The sequence below is a fragment of the Augochlora pura genome, chromosome 4, assembly GCF_028453695.1.
Source record: "Augochlora pura isolate Apur16 chromosome 4, APUR_v2.2.1, whole genome shotgun sequence".
NCBI classification, from domain to species: domain Eukaryota; kingdom Metazoa; phylum Arthropoda; class Insecta; order Hymenoptera; family Halictidae; genus Augochlora; species Augochlora pura.
In genome coordinates, this window is record NC_135775.1 from 8,751,640 (window position 1) to 8,770,763 (window position 19,124).

A 19,124-nucleotide genomic window follows, 5' to 3' on the forward strand; every position below is an offset into this window, starting at 1 on the left:
GATGGGAAAAAGGTGTTTTCGAGCTGAGAAAGAAATGGAAGAATTATTCCCGCGGTGGCGTTTAAGCTAACACAGCAGTCCCGCATTTGTACGAACAAGTGGCCAATAAATTTCCGAGCACTAAGCATTTTTCGCGACAGCGGTGTATGGGTAATTAATATCGTCTGCGAGCGTAAAGTAAGTGTGGTTGGGCGGTTCGAATGTGTTTTGCGAAAAAGCAATTCACTCGAGTGCAATTTATCGGGTTCCTTTTAACAACCTCAGCAATTCTAATTCCTGTTATACGCGTACATCCCCTTATTTATGTCCACCTTTATTCTTTCCTTCTTGGATCCCGATCCCTGGAACCGCGGCGGAAAATCTGCGCCGAACATAAATGAGGTTACTTTACATAGCCGATGCAGTAAGTATCGAAACAACGAGGCATTTGAAAGAATTTACGGTGGCAGTTAAGCGAATGTACGATAGTTCAGGGTTAACTAGCTCTACATCTCTTCTTCTGATCGGGGCTGAAATAGAGGTAAAAGGTGCGAAACGCTGCGATGGTTCTTTCCTTCGATTTCACTTGCAAAACTCTCCTCGTATTTTCAAAGAAAAATTTATCCGAACGAATTTATCAATGGTATTTCGCAAATTTATTTCATACGCACTCGTTCTAAATTATTTATGTATTTATTTCATAGAAGACTAGTTTCGATTAATAGTTCAACAGATTAAAATATTTAAGAAGCATTTTATAATAATATTATTTACATTTATTGTGTAAATTGAAAGTTCAAATAAAATCTACAATTTAACCGGTTAGCTATAAGAAAGCACTGGTTGATAACATTTTACATCTTGAATTCTAGCTATTAACCGATTATTTATGTCACCATTTTAATAACGCTAAACTGTAGGATAATAAAAATTAGTCCATTAATAGTTAAATATTATACTTAAAAAACAAAATAAAAATCTGCCGCGTATCAATCGCGAGAAACTTTTAATCTCTCTACTATTCTAAAACGCATAGTAACCATAGATGTATTGTTCAAAAGAAAAAGTATCATTACTATTTTCATTTAGGTGGAATGATAATTTTGACGACGTTTCAATACTTTCGCAAGCCACACTACCCGCAATTCGTGCGCGAAACGTAAGGGCGGCGTTTCTACAGCGACGTGTGCTGAGGTAGACGGCGGTCCTTGATTATGTGCTGGAGAAAGAGCACGACCGATTGGAAAAACGGCAGTATAAACGGTTTTTCTGCGGGGGAAACGGACAGCCAGAAAGTGCTGCGCGGATAAGCAATTTCCGTGGAAGTTGAGGGCAAAACCGAACTTCCAATTCTTGGTGTTTCCGGCCACTTTTCCGTAAAAGTTTATGGAATGCTTTTAATGAACTTGTTGAGAACCATCGATTGGCCCGAACTCGAACATATTGCGGACTATGAACCAGAATTTGCAATTACATCGCCCGAAGAACCTGCCGAATATTTCTTCCTTCCCCTTCAACGTCGAACAATATACGTATAGCGATGATTTATTTGAACCCTGAAACAGTTCTATAAAGAATGATTATTACATCGTCATATTATGTTAACCCTTTGCACTCCGAGCTATTTTAATTCGATATTTAAAGTCGTCTCTCTGACCTATAATATTTCCATTTGAAGTAACTTACTGTATTTTATATGATGTATTTACTGAATTTATTATAATATTATAGTGTTAAATAATGTTAAATGGTGTTATTATACCCTTAAAATTATTTCGAAACGTGATACAATAATTTTTCATGGCGCCTCAGAAGCGCCGCTCGAGTGCAAAGGGTTAAAGGATAATTATGTATTATTTTTGGCTCACTGAAATTATTAAAAGAAGACAGAAATTTCTATTTGATTAATGTTAATTGCAACCGATAAAGATCATTTGTATTTTACATAAAAATCCGCAGTTTAATAATTAAATGTGCACCAGAATTTTTATTCCATTTTTACACATTTTTGTAAAACGTCTCCTTAGGAATTTTTGTCAAAATATTTATTATTTCTGTCCATGGTAAAAAAAACCGGATACGATTCTCGACCCGTGGAATCGATATCGTGAATTTTATAGGCGGGACGTTCTCAGTAAAAATTTTCGGCGGATGTGTCTACATTTCCAAATTCGTTAATATTGATATTCTATGTTGCCCGAAATGGTTTGAAACTTTTTCGACCCAGTGAACGACTGCTAATACGTGTTGCGAACAGCTATCCGGATTTCCTACGAACTTTTTTTTTTGGGTGTGGGGGGGGGGGCGGGTGGGAACCAAATGATTCATCGTTTTTTCGGTTTTTCGCCGGCTTTTCCGAATGTAAATACCATCTGCGCGAAGAATGGCATTCGTTCCACAGGACGGAACAGTTTGCAAACACGAGCTATCGGTGTCTGCTGAAAGTACCGGGCGCGACGAATCCAATGAGAGTTCACGGGATACTGAGAAAAACTATCCATATTTATTTTATTAGCATGAAAACTGCGGGACCGAAATCGTTGAGTATCTACGTACCGGTGACAGGTTGCACGTGTGTCAAAATTTGACTATCTTTTTCGCGGTCAGTTGCAATTGATTTGCAAATTTATTCTTTCCGAGGTGTACGATTTTTTTGGATGTAGAAATTAACAATTGATCCGATGCGTCGAGAGAAGCTACAGTGACGCCCAAGATGCATTAACCAATCAGGATAATGGAATTATATTTACAAGTGTCTCATACGTGACTGTCCATCCCTATAAAATGAAATCATCAAAAAAAGTACATACTATAATTAAATCATAAAATTCTTTAAAATAGATAGATATTCCTCCAAGATAAAATGACATCGCAAATATATAACAGTTTTTAAAATTTCAATCTTTTTAAAATAAATATCGTTAAATAATACAGGTATAAAGCTAGTAATACAAATATAAAAAAAGTTATTCTTTCAATTTTTGAAGTTCGTAGCGGAAGTATCTTATTTGCAAACATCGGGTACTTTTTACATTTAATGTACTGTTCGTTCTGGTAGATTTCAGACAACGACAAGTCCATTAAGCGCGACAGAAAATGTTAGGCATCGAGGATCAAAAGAAGTCGGTGAATTTTCGAAGGTATCGATCCCGGGGTTACCTCTCGTTTATCGCGAGAGCCAGGTGCCCCGGCATTTATGAGCACAGGCGTGCATGTTTGAGGAAACAGAGGTGGCTGGAAAAGTAGACGATAAGCAAAAAGGAGAAAAGGTTTGCGACTAAACCGCGACAGCGTGGGGTGGGGATGTTCCAGGTGCGATCGATGTAGTATGTCACCCTCGTTGTGGCTCTTCCCCTTTCTCCACCTGTCTCATCTTAGACTCCGCGTCCCTCTCGCTCCGCCGCGATAACGTAATGTTCGCCGCTCGGTTTCTCCATTCAGCTCTCGCCGGACGTGTTCTCTTCGTCTCTGTCTTTTACTTCCGCGTCCAGACGAAACGTCTCGCCGGCATCGCCGCCGTCGTCGTCGTCGTCGTCGTCGACGTAGTCGTAGTCGTAGTCGTAGTCGTCGTAGCTGTCGTCGCAGTCGCTGTCGTCGCGCTTGTAATGCAGCCGGTGTCTAAGCAGAGCGGTACACGAAGCCGCAGCAGCCAGACTTTTCGAGCGGCTTGTTTTAATTAGTAAATGTATCCAGCCGGATGAAACGCCGTCAAAAAGATATTTCAGTGCCGGTGTCGCCTCCAGCCCCCGGAGCGCTACTGTTTTCCCGCCGCGGCGCGGTGTCGAAGTTCGCGTACCATTTCGCACGCATGCGACACGGGCGCGCGGTTCACGCGACGTCGTTTTCACGGCGAGATTTCTCTGAAGTGGGGTTGATCGATTGCGGACTGTCTAGACGGTTCGTTTGAACGCGTTCGTGCTTACTTTTAACGCGCGCACGCCGAATCGCGCCCGGCGATACAAATTGATTACTGCACGAAGGAACGAAGTCTTCGACGCCCGCCCGGATTCCGCCGTTTTCCGCGCTTCTTCGCGTTTCGCACAGCTTTTCCGCTCGCACCACGGTTCGCCCTCCACTTACGTCCGACAAATTTTGTTAACGTGACGCTACAGTTTTCTTAACGGGTTATTGACATTTTGTCTTACTTCCCGGTATAATCACAAAAACTGATGCTGGTGGCCGACGATTTTTCCTAAAAGCGAATGATATTAAATTAAAAATAATAAAATCATATAAATAAAAAAATAATATTAATAATGTTGATTGAAAGTATTAACTTTTTCATCGTATACAGTGTTTATTTGAAACTTTATGTACATATACGTTACTATATTATTTTTAGACTTTTAAGAGGATAATACCTTATGTAGCAGCCGTCTTTGACATTTGTTAGCTGATTATGAATTTTTATGGAAAATAAAACTTCTCTGGAAACTGAATAGATCAATAATATTTAAGTGTCAATTCAAGATTCTTTTAATATCTTTACTATTTCAAATTGCAACTACTCAATCCTGTTGTAATTGCATAAAATCCGCCGAATATTTATTACAAATTGCGTATTAAACATGGACACATGGCATTCCCGGTCAATAATGTGTCAGCACATTAATTCAACGTATAGCATTATTAAAAGTGGCGAAAAATCTAAAAAGGTACAATTCTTTTGTCGTTATAAAGCAATGCATATTAATTATTTCTTAAATAAATTACATTCAGAATTTCAGTCTAATAAAAATAGATTAGCGTTTAAATAAATCTAGTCTTGTTATTTTTATAATACATAAGCGTTAGTCAAGTTTATAGCTAGGTAGATTTTGTGATAATAATGCTCTCTGTACAGTTCTGGTTTTCCACGAGGTATAATATTATTCAGAATCCTCCTAGCGCTGGAAGTTTCTTCTTTGAATAGTCAATCTTTCTTGTGGAATTCAATGAGGTTAGTTAAACCACGTTCTTCATGTAAATACAAATTTTCACGAACAAAATAGGGGAAGAAATTCAAATTCACTTTATCGAAGGTTTTATCGTATTCCAAAGAGAGTAAGAAATTCGATTGAACTTCGAATTACAAGAATTTAAAAATATGTAATTTAAAGATAATTCATATAACCATAGAATCCAACAAATATAGTACACAACAAAAGATCAAGATGTATTTTTCGTTTTTTTTCCATTATTTTAAATATTGTCGCATAATTTCGATTTCTGCGAAAACTATTCTTTAAACATTTCTCGCCAGGAAAGGATCAACGATAATATACATTTGAAAAGGCACTGGGCAAGTACTCGCAGCAGCTGAATCAAATTATACTACATCAGACTACCATTGTCGCGACTGAAGATAATCGCGTAACTCGCAAAAATGATAATTTCATGCGAAATAGTCCCAGCCGGTGGTTCAATTAACGCTTGTTAAGGGTCTCCGATGCGAAGTTAGACAGTGTACAGTGCGGTTATGAAGTTTCGGGTAGCGCTGTTACAGCCGCTGAAATCGGTGGAAGAGTAACGGATCAATAATACACGGTTAGCCGTTCACGCAAGGTGTTATCGGGGCGACAATGTGAAAGATGCCGCTATGGAACCGAACCAGAAGCGATAAAATGAGACGCGTGCGACCCGGGCCGTAGTAGGGTGACCACGTTGCACACGCCCAATGAATATGAAACAGTCATTAGCGCGCCAATCCCGAATCACTTAGATACATACACGCGGCAGACAGTAGACAGAAAAGCCGGCGTCGATGTTGTTGGCGCATTGAAATGCGTTGCCATCAGACAGCGATGAACATTCAAGACTTTTAGCCTCGTCAATATCTTCTCCATTGCAACAGTCTACCTGTGTCACTGTTTTTAATGCAAAATTTTGTAACATTACGTAAGTAACACATCTTCCTTTCACAGGGTTATAATAACTTTTACCTAGGCTATAACGAAATTCTTTTAAAAACAGCGAGCGTATCGATATTGCGCAAAGGTCGTGTTATTTGCGAATACAAAAATGTTCGAGAGGAAGAGCCGAGCGCGCAGCGCGACTCCAGCCACCTATAAGCAGGGTATTTCTCCATGGCACAGCACGAAATTTGATTATACGTCCCCGCATCAATTGGACAATGTCCCCGGCACTTAAATCGAAGACGGTTTTCTGAACGATAAAATCGACGCCGCGGCCGCTCGGCCCTCGACTTTATTGGCCGGTTGCAGACCGCTGATAACACAAGCTTGTGCTAACACCGTAAAACGTATCCCATCGTGGCTGCGCGGTGCCACGTTTCGATCATAAGCGACGAACGGCTCAAGAAGCGATAGAAGCAATTCCTGCCGGCGAAATATATGCGGCCTGATATTGCGACTGATTAATCGCGACTGGAAAGCAGTTGTTACGTATTTATAGCGGCGACGGGCACGGTATTTTTGAGGCCCCCACCCCCATAAAGTTTCCGGGGCTGCGCTTTCGCCTAGCGCGCGGGTCACCTCGCCGGCCAAGTAATTTTCTATGTAATACCGGTTTTTTTTTCTTTCTCATATTAATCAATGAAGACGTAAATCTGCATAAACGTAAGCGGTGTAATGGCGGCTATGAGCTTTATCGCCGCCGAGTTTTTATACAGTCGTTGCGAGTAATGCTAGTTATTAAATCGCCGGGGCGACACGGAGAACTAAGTGGCTATTTCGTTTTCTTGAACACTTTCGTTTTATCTTGGCCGTGGAAAATTGAAACGGTCGCGACAGGGAGAGGCTGTTGCGAGTCGGTAACTGATGGTAAAATGGTACTTCGGGATAGTTGATTATTAACGCAGGAAAGTTCGCGTAAAATGTATGCTGGGCGTGCCTTATAGAAAATTGTTATATTTATTGTACGTTGTCTCACTATTTTCAGAATAATTTTATCGATTTTATATGGGGAACTCTTGGTAAGACTGGCGTTATAAAAATTGTCACGCGAGTATAATTTATAGGACAACAAGTAAAAGGGTTCTAAGCACCAGATGGATCTTCAAGGCGTGAGTCATGTCTATTCGCGGTAATACAAGTAATAATTAAAACGTATTACATTTCTTAAAAAACCTAACACCAAATCTTGTCAATAATAATAATAAGCAAGAAACACATTAATATATATACAATGAATTAAATTTCAACATAGAAATAGTAGCGATAATGAAAATAAGAATATAATAAATAATATAACAAAAAATAAGTTATATAATAAAAAATATGAAAGGGTTCGTACGTTGTGATTCAAAACAAAAATTAAATCACATGTCTGTGACTACTTTGTATTTACTAATACAAACTTAGCATGTCTAATATTATTATTATAATTAATATGACAATTGCGTCTATATGAGAACTTACTTACTTCCAATATCACAATTTGCCCACTTTCTCTGTCAATTAAGGAAAAGAATCTTCGAGCGTAAAGATTTCTAGGTAACAGAATTGCGTTCGATCTTGTAACGGCACGTCGATAAAAACGTGGAATGAGACCGTAGCTTGACGCATAAATTATGTGGCATACGTTGAACGCCTTAATTTATTGCTGAATTACGTGCAATTTAAATGCCCCGCGTCGATCACGTGTACGTATGTAGCCTCGGCCGAGAATCGATTTACGCAAACTGCCAGGCGATGCACGTGCATAAATTCATAATTGGTGTTTTGACCCGAAAAGAATGTTTCGAACAAGTAAAATACTTGGTGCTCCTCTCAATGAACGAGAAACAAGAAGACGGACGCTGCCTTTTTACACGGAGGAACGAATCGATTTTTCGATCTCATTCGTTCGTTCGCACCTTGTTACATTACGGAAATGCATATTTTAAACTGACGTAGCAAAAGAGTACAATCGAATGTAACTTTTAGACGATAACATTGATTGCCGATAACGATATTGACAATACCATTGTTACAGATTTACTGATTTTCACGGAGAGGTATTTGTTTCAATAAGTCAATCAAAGTGAGAATTATTCCGCGTAGCGATGAGATAATTATACTTACCACAGATGGAAATAATAAGTAGCATTAATGAAGCGAATAGAGTGTTACAAGATCCTTTTGATACTAAATTCTGCGATTCCAGTAATATTTCTGTTCGAATACAAAGCACGTTCAACAAGATTAACATTCCTCCGTAGATATCTCTCCTCGTTTTAATCGGTTCAAAGAAATTGTTGTCATGCTACAAATATTATTGCTATTGGAATATTTTCCGGTACGGGTGCATTGCCTGTGAAGTAATTTTACCACGCTTCCAGTAACATTCTCCAATCAATTTTAATTTACAGTCCTCGACGAGTTAACTCGTTGTTATCGATTATATGCTTCAACTGGATTTTCTGCAACATAATATAATCCGTGATTCGGCTTTCCTATCGATCGCAGCGCGGTGATAAATAAAAAGTTAATAAAGAACCGGAAAGCCAGACAGGAGTTAATGCTCATCCGAAACTCCAACCGAAGTTCATAGTGTTCCTATTAGGTTCGAAGGCTCACAGACATCTTCGACGTAAGACGCTTTCATCTAAGTGGCGTGATAACACTCGTGACTGGAATTCCCTTAAATATTTGGTAGAATATTGAGGGATGTGCATTTCGCCTGCTTGTTGCTTTTCTAACTTCGAACCGACGTCTGCGTGCCTCGAATACCACGTTCCCTGCAGAAAATTTTGGTTTAATGTCGTCCTAAAACCCACGGCTACTCGCTGCTTGTAATGCCTCGGCATTACCAAATTTCACCAGGTATTTTTTTAATAACAACTGTTACAAAATATTTCGTACAGTTTTCAATGCACAAATAATCCACGTTCGTCGAAAATGAACATTTTATTTAATTTTACACGCGATCGTTAAATGCAAAGAATTCTTCTGTATTTTTAAAATGTATTATTATTTTATGATATTAACGGTTTTATAAACAAATGCGTGAAACAGTGAGAAATTGCTTAAAATGTATAAATTACTATGCTTTGTAATACGTTGAGATGCAAAGATGCGCGAGGCTGATGGTAAACGTGTTAAATAAGGGGCGTTTTTTGATATTAAGGAAGGATTAATAAGACCGTAGGGGAGATCTATTTTAATAATCGCGCTGCGTAAAATATTTGGCGTTTCACGTATACTTTCTCCTCGGCGAAGACGTCAATATTCATAAAAGGACCCAGAAGATGCTCTACAGGGAAGCACTTTTATCTGAGCATCGTGACTAGAATGTTTGTGCCGTTCGCTTCCAATATCGAAGATCACGCGGTTAAAGCTAAGTATATTACATCTAGTGAAATTCAAGCTGGATATTTTATACCTCGCAGTCCTCTGTGTACGTAACGAGTGCTACCAACAGATCTAATAAAATCTACTAACAATCTAAATTATTTACAACCGAATAGCACGCGACAATTTATATTCCCTTAAATTTTTAACAAAAAATCTCGCTTATATAAAATTGTAAACTCTGATATTGATTGCAATATTTAGGTATTTCACTCAATTTTTCAACAAACGTATTAGCTACGGAATTTCGTAACCAAAGAGACTAGTTTCTAAAAACCGAATGATCGTATAAAAACCAAGCAATTCGTAGGCTTGTTAAATTATTTCTAGAGAAGGAACTAATTAAATTGTTCTTATGCGTGGCCAGTTGACGAAGTGAATTCATAAATGAATTAAGCTGGCCAAGCAATTCGCCTAAGTTAATTTGCCGGAGAAAATAAAAAGAACTTCTGTAATTTCGGCTGCTACGTTTTATTGTAAACAAGGCGCAGACGCTACCCCGAAACGCAAGTGCAGGATGCAAGTGCAGGTGCAAAGGCTGAATTCAGAATTCAATTACTCGCTGACGGGAATACGTCCTCTATTCATACTAATTTGCCTCGTCTGTGTTTAGTTAACGCATCCTAATTCTGTTTCACCGAACTCGATTATTTCGCAGGCGTAAAAAAGCTGAAATTGAGGGGAAAAATCGGGCAGGGATTAACAAGTGTTAGGGATTTGTTAGCTGCGATATTTCATGTTAACGCTACAAATTGTTCGTTGTAAAGTGAAACAGTGAATATCGCAAGAGAAAACTAATTGAAGAGATCGACAAATTGCTTTGTGAAGTTCAAAATAATAAGAAATTGGAGCATCAGCCACTTGAAGAGAGTACTGATCCTTAATTAGACTGCGGATTTTATGCATTTAAACAAAGAAATTCGAACAATCTAAGAATATTATTACATCTTCTATTCATTCAGATTATTAACAGAAATTGTTAACAGAAGAAATAAATAATTTCCAAATCGATGGCAAGAAGGAGAGGTTAAATAAATATATTTCTGTTAACAATTTGAATGAATCGGGGCAATGTATATAATACGCAAAATTCTGCATAAAGATGCGCAGTCTAAATGTTCTACAAACTGCACAAAAGTGAAGTAATCGTTCTTCTTCCCGCTTGTTACAGGTGGACACGCCAGACAGCGTACTGCAGAGTGGTTTGGGTTTAAGAAAAGATATGGGGAACACGATTCTACGTTCTATGGTAGATCCCAAAGACTACGACCGACTAAGATGCCTACAGATGAACGGCAGTCAGCCGAACAGCTTCGAGGAGACTATACACAGGGTATGATTTCATTGCTAAATTAAAGTAAACATTATAGATCGCGTTCTGGATGCTACAGCCTAGGCTAGAATAAATATTGATGCATCTCGTCGCGTACATAGCAGAATCCTGATTCTAGAGTCTGGCTATAGGATAAGCTTTTCAGATAATTGAACAACGAATATTTCTTCCATATATGGACACGTACTAATAAAAATTTAATTCTACCATAATAATTTTAAATTACTATTATTTTTGTAACAAATGTTATTTTAAATATTATTAATAACAAAAGTTTTGTTACAATCTAATTCGCAAGACCATCGATATTTGAAAAGGATACAATGAAATTATATTTGCATCAGAGACAATTAGTATGTTTCACGTTGGAAATACAAAATTTATGCGAATAACATGATCGTGTTCGCGGTTAAACAAGTTTATTTCTAGATCTGAACAGAAACATCGATTTAATTTCACGGTAGGACACGGTGGCAACTAATGAAATACAAAGCCATCGATGCGAAAATGGAAAGTGTGCGTTGAAACATACGACGGAATTGACTAAATCGATGAATCGCGGCACGCGTGGCCGTGGTTCATTAAAACTGTAGAATTTCCGAGCAGCTCGCTTCATCGCAAGATCCGCGATAATTACTCTCCGCGAAGGTTTCAGTTCCCTTCGCGCGGGGAACCGTGGCAAAAGAATTGAAGGCTGCGGCTTCCACATATTCGTTACCCGCTCGCCGTTGTTCCCCCGCGCAGCGACCGACATATTATTTGCCGTCACTTTCCAGATGTTGGTTGATGACAATTGACCGGCTGTTTATACTTCTTTGTATTTTGCAGCTCAAGGTTCAAGAGGAGCTGAGAAAGAAGGAGAGATTTCACCGGGAACACGAGGAGGTGAGTACAGTTCAAATTAAAGCCCATCCGCGCGGTTTTATAATTCGCTAATGAAATTATGCGAGTCCTACCCGGCGTAGAAGTGCAGGTACTATATGTTTATAAAAAATTCAACGAACGCGAATGCGGCAAACAGACCGATTTAATTATCAGTTTCCCTCGCGACCGCATTGTCCTGTCTTAAAATGAGAAATTTAAAGTATAAACATTTCGCCGTAGATAAAACTCGCGAGCGCGAACCGGGCATTAATTAATATAAACATTGACGAATGCGTGCGACGATAAAATTTTCCGGGGCAAACGATATTTCGACCGTCCAGAAAAGTGCGAACTTTAATTTCAATAGATACGCTATTATGCTGCCGCGAACGTAAATAACAGCGGACGTATCTGCGACGATGTATGCGTGTAACACACGGGCGTGCGAACATATTCCGTCGAAATCAACTGCAGTAAAACACGTGCATTGCATATTTAGTGCATTCGACAGCGCGCGTAAAATCACGATAAATCACGTGAATTATCAATGTAATTTCACCGTTTCCTTCCACTACAATATTTTTTTTTAGAGTGACCGCAATGAACGTTCTATATTAATTGCTCTCTTGTTTTAAATAATAGCGGTATTTGCAACAACGAAGCTACCATATTCTTCCCCTGCAGATAAAAAAAAGAACTAAAGCAAGGGGAAGTTTAAAATGTTACGATACATTCTTTTCATCTTCTGTTTCTTGCGATTAATAGGCAATTTTTACTCTGTACTATTGTTACTATTTCTACGATACTTATTTACATTAGATTATATTTATTTTCGTGGCAAACATACCTTTTTTGGTTACGGTATTTTTTGTTTTCTTAATATTTTTAATAGATTACCCTTTATTTCTTATTCCTCCTTTTTCTCTGAATTTTCGAATTATTAGGTTTTACAAAATTTTTATAATTTTTTTCCGAAACTTAACCAAATTACATCAAACAACTTCATTACATAACGCTCGGGTATACACGACTCTTTCGGTGGGCGCTAAGAGGATTAAATAAATCAATGTAAAAGACAAACATTGTACATACGAACGGTAAACTTTGAGCAAATTATTGTCATTGAACCAGCTATAATTTACAAAAAGAGAAATCGCGCAACAACAAACCTGGCTTCATTTTAAAGCTTAATGTTCCTTCTCTGACACTCTGTAAACAATCTTTTTCTAAAACGTTTCTGCACGATACAGTAAGTAAAAAATTCGAGACCCAATTTTGCCACAAAACTGGTCGTTTAAGAAATACATCAAAGTCACTTGTACGCCCATCAAGCATTACCCGCGCCAAGAAAATGGTGGAAAACAAAGTAACGCCGCAATCTCCGCAACGAGGCGATGATTCGATAGCGAGCCTTCGGTTTACAGCGTTGTAAATTATTCGTAAAGGTGTTCGGCGAGTGACAATTTCTTTTATCAGGCCGGGTAATCATGACAAGAGAAAACCTATCTCGATTAAACCAATCTGTGCTCCAGCTCGTTTATTTCCCTCCTTCAATTCCCCGGTGCATTCCCCGGATCATCGACAACCCCCTTTCTCGTCGTTCGACCAATATTGGCTCCGCGAGCCATTGTTTTTATCCGATACAATCCCCCCCCCCCCCCCCTCTCTGCCTCTGCCTCTGCCCTCGATCCGCGGCCTCCGAGAGAGACCGTTGCTCGACAAAATTCTCACAAGAAGAAAATTTGCATGTGTGCAGGCAAACGCTATCACTTCGCTCCCGGTCCCCTTCGCCCACGCTTATTCTTCCTCACTCGGTGCATTTTCGACAGTCGCCGGCCGTCCCGCTCTCTCGTTTCGGGGACCGTCGACTGTCTATCTCGCGCCATACCAATACCTCTTATTATGCAAAGCATCCGGAGATCAGCACGATATCATCATAATCGTCAATGTGTACCGCGACATTACGCTCGGAATTTCTTATGCGCAATCGCACGGCATCGCCAGCAGCGTTATTCTCCCCTCTCTCTCTCTCTCTTTCCCTCTTTCCCTCTTTCCCTCTTTCCCTCCTTCTCCCTTCCGCCATACCTCTTTTCCTCTTGATCTCTCTCCTACGCTCCCGTGTTCCTTCCACCGACGGTTTCGTTTCTCCAGATTTCTTTCCTACTTTTTGTTTCGCCGCGAGTGCGTGCGCCTTCGACCGTAGATACCCTCGGATGCTCCCGCCTGATTTTCGGTATCGGGGAACTGCTAACCGTTCCCCGATCCTTGTTGCGTTTTAACTCTCGTTCCGCTCCAGGCGGCAGTCTAATCTAGAAACGTGATATTTTAAGCTCCTCGATTTTTCTCCCCCCCCCCCCCCCCCCCCCATGAAATTACGGAAGTTCCCTTGGCTCGTCGAACTTCCGACCGATCCTCTTTGATTGCGTTCGGGGAACGATCGCTGATTTTTAGACGCGCCGGGAATCGAAACCGCGCGAACACTTTTCCCGGTCGTGATTCCAGCGATCGCTCGTTCGCGGACGGTTTTAGGGGGCAGCTTACGAGTAACGTGGATTTCTGCGCGTAATTCGCCCGGATTAAACGTGCATAATCGTAACGGGAGACGGGGCTTTATGAGGATTTTAATTTTCATAGATCATTTTAGAGGCGGTAGTTAACCTCTGCCGCCTGCGGTTACGAGCCATTCGAGTTTTCTGTCGCAAGGCAAGGTGAATATCGTAGACAGATCGTGGATAGTGTGAGAAAATTGATTGGTGAAAATGGTAAAAAATTTAGAAATATTGAGAAAAGAATATCTATAGTTTATTAGATTTTATATGTAAAGATTAGGACTTTAAGACTTTTAGGACTTTTAACCTTTTCGATACTACGCGCCACTATAGTGGCTTTCGCGAATGGCTCGTGCTTTACTCAATTGTTTTATTATTTATTAAAGCAAACAATTAAAGTGAAAGTGTGTATATACAATATATTAAGAAAAGAATATATGTTATTAGTACTATATATAGATATCCGGAAAAAATATATATTAAGAGAAAATCGTAATTTAGTTACGAAAAACTTTATTTGCGCAAAATCCTGGCGTACCTAAAAGGTTAATATAAAGATTAGGTGTATCGAATTGTCCCCGTCGATTTTTATTTACGAGTAATGTTCGGTTCGATTGATGCCACAGGCTAATAAAGATCCATCGCTTTCGCGTGAATTATTATTGGTGGAGTTTCATCGATGACAAGCGATTGAGAACAGACCCACCGAATTGTTTTATGGCTCTTTATGAGAGTGAACCGTTCTCGACGGAGGCCCGGGCGACCCAGGCATTTTTCATTTCTAAATCAGAAACCGGACCGTGGGGTTGCTACCTATATTTTCTGTATCTCTGTAGTTCCGTCATACATCATTATCATTTATTTTACTGGATACGCGAATATTCCGGAGTGTAACTTTTAATTCTTAATAAAGTACATTTAAGTTTTAATTCAATTTGCAATAATTATGATTATCATTATTAACATTATTAACTACCACATCCTCTTAAAAGTATTAAAAGAAGAAATGAATTTCTGTTCGAATGCAAGCGTCCAAATACTTCTGTGTAATAAACAAAGCGTCTTGTTTCATGCATTTGTGTCAGGATACTTCCCAGGGAATTGTTCTTTCAGTTCTTGCAGTTAATGTAGAGCACTCATATTATATATCATTAAATATGAAACACATAGATTTTATAATAAACTTATAGTACAAGGTATACGTTTCATACTTAATGACCTAATATCTCGCGCAATAATCAGCAGAAAGTAATAAGTTGATCATAGATTTTTCATGCACTTATGAGAAAATTGTATACGTGAGGTAGAAAATGTTAGTAAAAACATTGTAAAAATTAACGAGTGACGTTCTAGCTTTTTCAGTTTTCTACATTTAGAAGAATAGATGAATTTCTCTTCAAATACAAGCGTCGAAACACATGTTTTCCAGGAGATCTTTCTCGTCTGCATAATTGCAACTTCTTGCACTTAACATAGAAATCTTCTATTTGCAAAAGCTCATAAGTAGGTTATGGATTTCACATATCCCTGAGAAAGCTATTGTGTGAGGATACAAAACGCTGGAGGTTTCAGAAGAAGTTGCATTCTTGTGTTCCTCGATGCCCGAAAAGTAGAAGCATCGTGTTTCGCGCATTTGTGAATACTTCAGGCATGTTCCCAGAAAATAGTTCTTATCTTTGCGACTTCTTGTAGTTAGCATAGAAAACTTCTGCCTCGCCTAAGAATCCACAGAAAGTCGTGAGCTCTCGATAGCACGGAACTTCGGGAAAGCCGTGTACACGAGCGATACCTTCAACCGTTCGATTTCACTCGAGAAAATTTGGATCTCGCGCAAAGATCCGCGGCACCGTGGCGATCGTCCAAACGCTTCGGCGGCCCGTCGAGGACCTCCATTAAAATTTCAGCTCCGACATCCGCAAGGTTGAGACGCCGCATCGCGTCCGTATCGCAATCCATCGCCGCGAATATTTTCGGCCGCTCTGCCGGGGATCGTTTCCGCGGAGCGGGTCGTCCACAGTAATGGCAAACGAGTTTCGAATTAACTCTCTGCCGTTCTCTTTCTCTCCCTCTCTCTCTTTCTCTCTCTTCACGAGAACGAACGATTCCGGTTGCGCGTTGCAATGGGCGAAAAAGTTCACCGGGTCCTTTCAAAAAAATGTTAAGGGAGCAGAAAAGGTTCCATAAAAATTGGCCGAAACTACCTATTCCGGCCGCAGGCTAGCCAGCGAGACAGAAAAAAGCCAGATGGAAATAAAGCGAACAGTTTCCTTTGAGTCTGCGAGCAATATGTAAATAAAGGCCCCGGTATCCGTGTAAAAGTTTTAGTGTCACTTCCTCCTCCGCAGGTTTACTGCTCCCTGGAGGGAAACCCGCCTTTCTTCTCTGTTCTCCGCCTTCTATTCTCGCCGCTATCCGGCTGACTTCTCTTTTGCACAAGAAACTGCGGGATCATCCCACGGGCAACCACTTGACCATCTATCCCTCCGTATCGTCCTTTCCAGCTCTCCTTTTCCCGCTACCGTCCTCCGCTTCTGCTTCTCCGCCGCTCCGCCGTCCTCTTCTTCGTCTGGCGATTAATGTACGCAAGTTCCACGCTTCTACATATTTATTAGCTATCTCCCGGCAAATCGACGAGCAACGCCGCGGAGATTAATGGCAAGTATAATTATGATTCATTTGTTTTGGCTAAATGCTCGCCGGTCGCGGACGTTCAATGTTTGGACTGCCTGTCGAAATAATGGACACCAGATTTATTCCTTTCGTAATTCTTCCGGAGTATCAGAGATACTACTATGTCTACTTCATGTGAGAAATACCTGAAGAAATGAAATCTTATTGTTTTAAAGCAGGAGAAATTTGTAGACTGAAACTGAAATGTGGAATATTGGATATTAAAATAATATCAAGTTAATGTAAAAATAATCACGTCTTATTAAAATTATTTAAGAACGATTTATTCCTTTCGTAATTCTTCCGGAGTATCAGAGATACTACTATATCTACTTCATGTGAGAAATACCTGAAGAAATGAAATCTTATTGTTTTAAAGCAGGAGAAATTTTTAGACTGAAACTGGAATGTGGAATATTGGATATTAAAATAATATCAAGTTAATGTAAAAATAATCACGTCTTATTAAAATTATTTAAGAACGAATCAACATTGGCTTCTATGTACTACAAGACGCCTTTTATTTTGCATAAAAATCCGTAATCTAGTTATGTGTTACATAGGAACAAGAGAAGGAATTTAAAGACTGAAACAGGAATGTAGAATATTAAAATTCGTCACATCCCTGGCAACGACGTGGAAATCAATTTTCCCACCGTAGAATTTTTGATGAATATTTCTACTGTACACTTTATTCTGCCACGCATTTTAATCGCACATTTTAATCGAATCCGTGATTTAATTTCAATTAGCGACTTATTTCGAATCGAAATAATCTTTTCAAAATATCCGGTGTTTTGTGCACAATGGTGGAAAAGTTTCTCAACGAGACCGATAGACGGCGCACACTCGCATTCGAAGCGGAAACGCAAAATGGTCCTGCTACCAGTGGCTTGTTTACCGCTCTTTATGAGTTTTAATTGAACTTCCCGAGACCGGCTCGGCGAGGACGAGAATAATCAATCGAGAGTTTTTTTTTCTGAAGTTCGCCGCGTGTTGTCCACAAGTATGCATTACAAGGGACATTGAACGAGTCTCTCGTCCCTGTAGTCCACCCTTTGGTCCTCCTCGTCTTGAGTGGTCTCACGATGCGCCGCCACTTGTCATCGAAAATGCTCGAATACTTTCCAAAAATAAAAAAAGGAGTCGCTCGACATTTTTCAACCATATCATGAGTCCTCGAGAAATTCGTACACTGCAGTCTAGACTGCGGATCCCGTGGCACTTCAATGCCCGCGTTGTTGTCGCCGACAGTGAGATCCACAACAGAAGAAACAACATTCTCGATTTTCGAACGAGTTTTCGCTTATTTCATGTCGTATGTCTTGCTGAAATTTGTACGGTTTGTGTTTTCGAACTTTTAAAAGAGTGAAGTTCTTGGACAGGACAATGCTGTCAAATTTAATCAGCAAAATTAGATTGTATCACTTATTTTGTTTTACAAATGACAAAAATCACAATTCTAATATTAAACCTACCGAGCACTGAATGTAACTAGTGTGTGTTGCTTTGTAATTATCACACTACTGTATTGAAATGTTCCGCCATTTGGATTATATTGTCTATATCCTAGCGTTTATTGAAAAATGGTTGTGGTAGTACCATTGTCAAAATATTCATAATTAACCAAAATTAATAGCATTTTATTTCACGTTATTTTGACGAGTCTATCATTATGCAGAAGGTTTATACAAATCCATAAAACAGTATTTGTGCATAGAAATTAATGTAACCATTGCCGCACAAAATGTGTCACTAATCAGATTATAGTTACAATAAAAAACCAGATGAGCCATTATTGCGCCGTGGAATAGTTCATCACACATTGCTCATTAATTTCGTTATCGCCGACGGGGCTGGGACTCCAGTTTGCCAAAGTAATTGGATGGAGCGAATTTTCTGAGCAGTCGAGCGACGACGGCGCGGTCGCCGATGTCCCCGATTAATGTACGCTTTAATCGAGTTATCGAAGAAACGTTCATTCCCATGATTGTTCTGTTTCAGATACTGAGGGACATTCGGCAGGGGCTAATGCAACTTGGACGGGACGGGCGAGGTCAGCTCCCTGGAGGTGAGTACATCAAGGAGCAACCTCTAGCTAGTTGTCGCCTCGTCGCTCTAGAACCTACGGCGTCTCCACGAACTCGCTGTGTCATGTCCTTGGTCCTATTTCTGTGTGTGTGTGCGCACGGGTCCTGTCACAATACATAGGCGTGACCACCTTCGGCAAAACCTGCACGCGCGCCAGCCGACGCGAGAATCGAAATCACGGAATGGTTGACACCTCGCGCATTTCCGAGGTCTCAGCACATCCTCGACAGACTAACTTCAAGTACACAGTCGATGAAAAGCGCTGTTTGGTCTATCGATTCGGTAGCCGCGTTCCGTTGACGTGGAATTTCACTGCTGTGTCACCTATATTTCGCTTGAATTGTTTACTCAGTCTTGAAAATTCAT

The 19,124-nt window shown here is 39.8% G+C and overlaps 1 protein-coding gene across 2 annotated transcripts in view; it reads left to right on the forward strand.

Moving 5' to 3' along the window:
- The window catches only part of LOC144469213 (uncharacterized), a 76,606-nt gene that overhangs the window by 38,078 nt on the left and 19,404 nt on the right, over positions 1 to 19,124 (forward strand). For both annotated transcript variants that reach the window (XM_078179228.1, XM_078179229.1), the window contains exons 5-7: positions 10,423 to 10,584; positions 11,413 to 11,469; positions 18,672 to 18,738. In XM_078179228.1, coding sequence (XP_078035354.1) covers positions 10,423 to 10,584; positions 11,413 to 11,469; positions 18,672 to 18,738 — 286 coding nt within the window. The remainder of the gene's footprint in view (positions 1 to 10,422; positions 10,585 to 11,412; positions 11,470 to 18,671; positions 18,739 to 19,124) is intronic.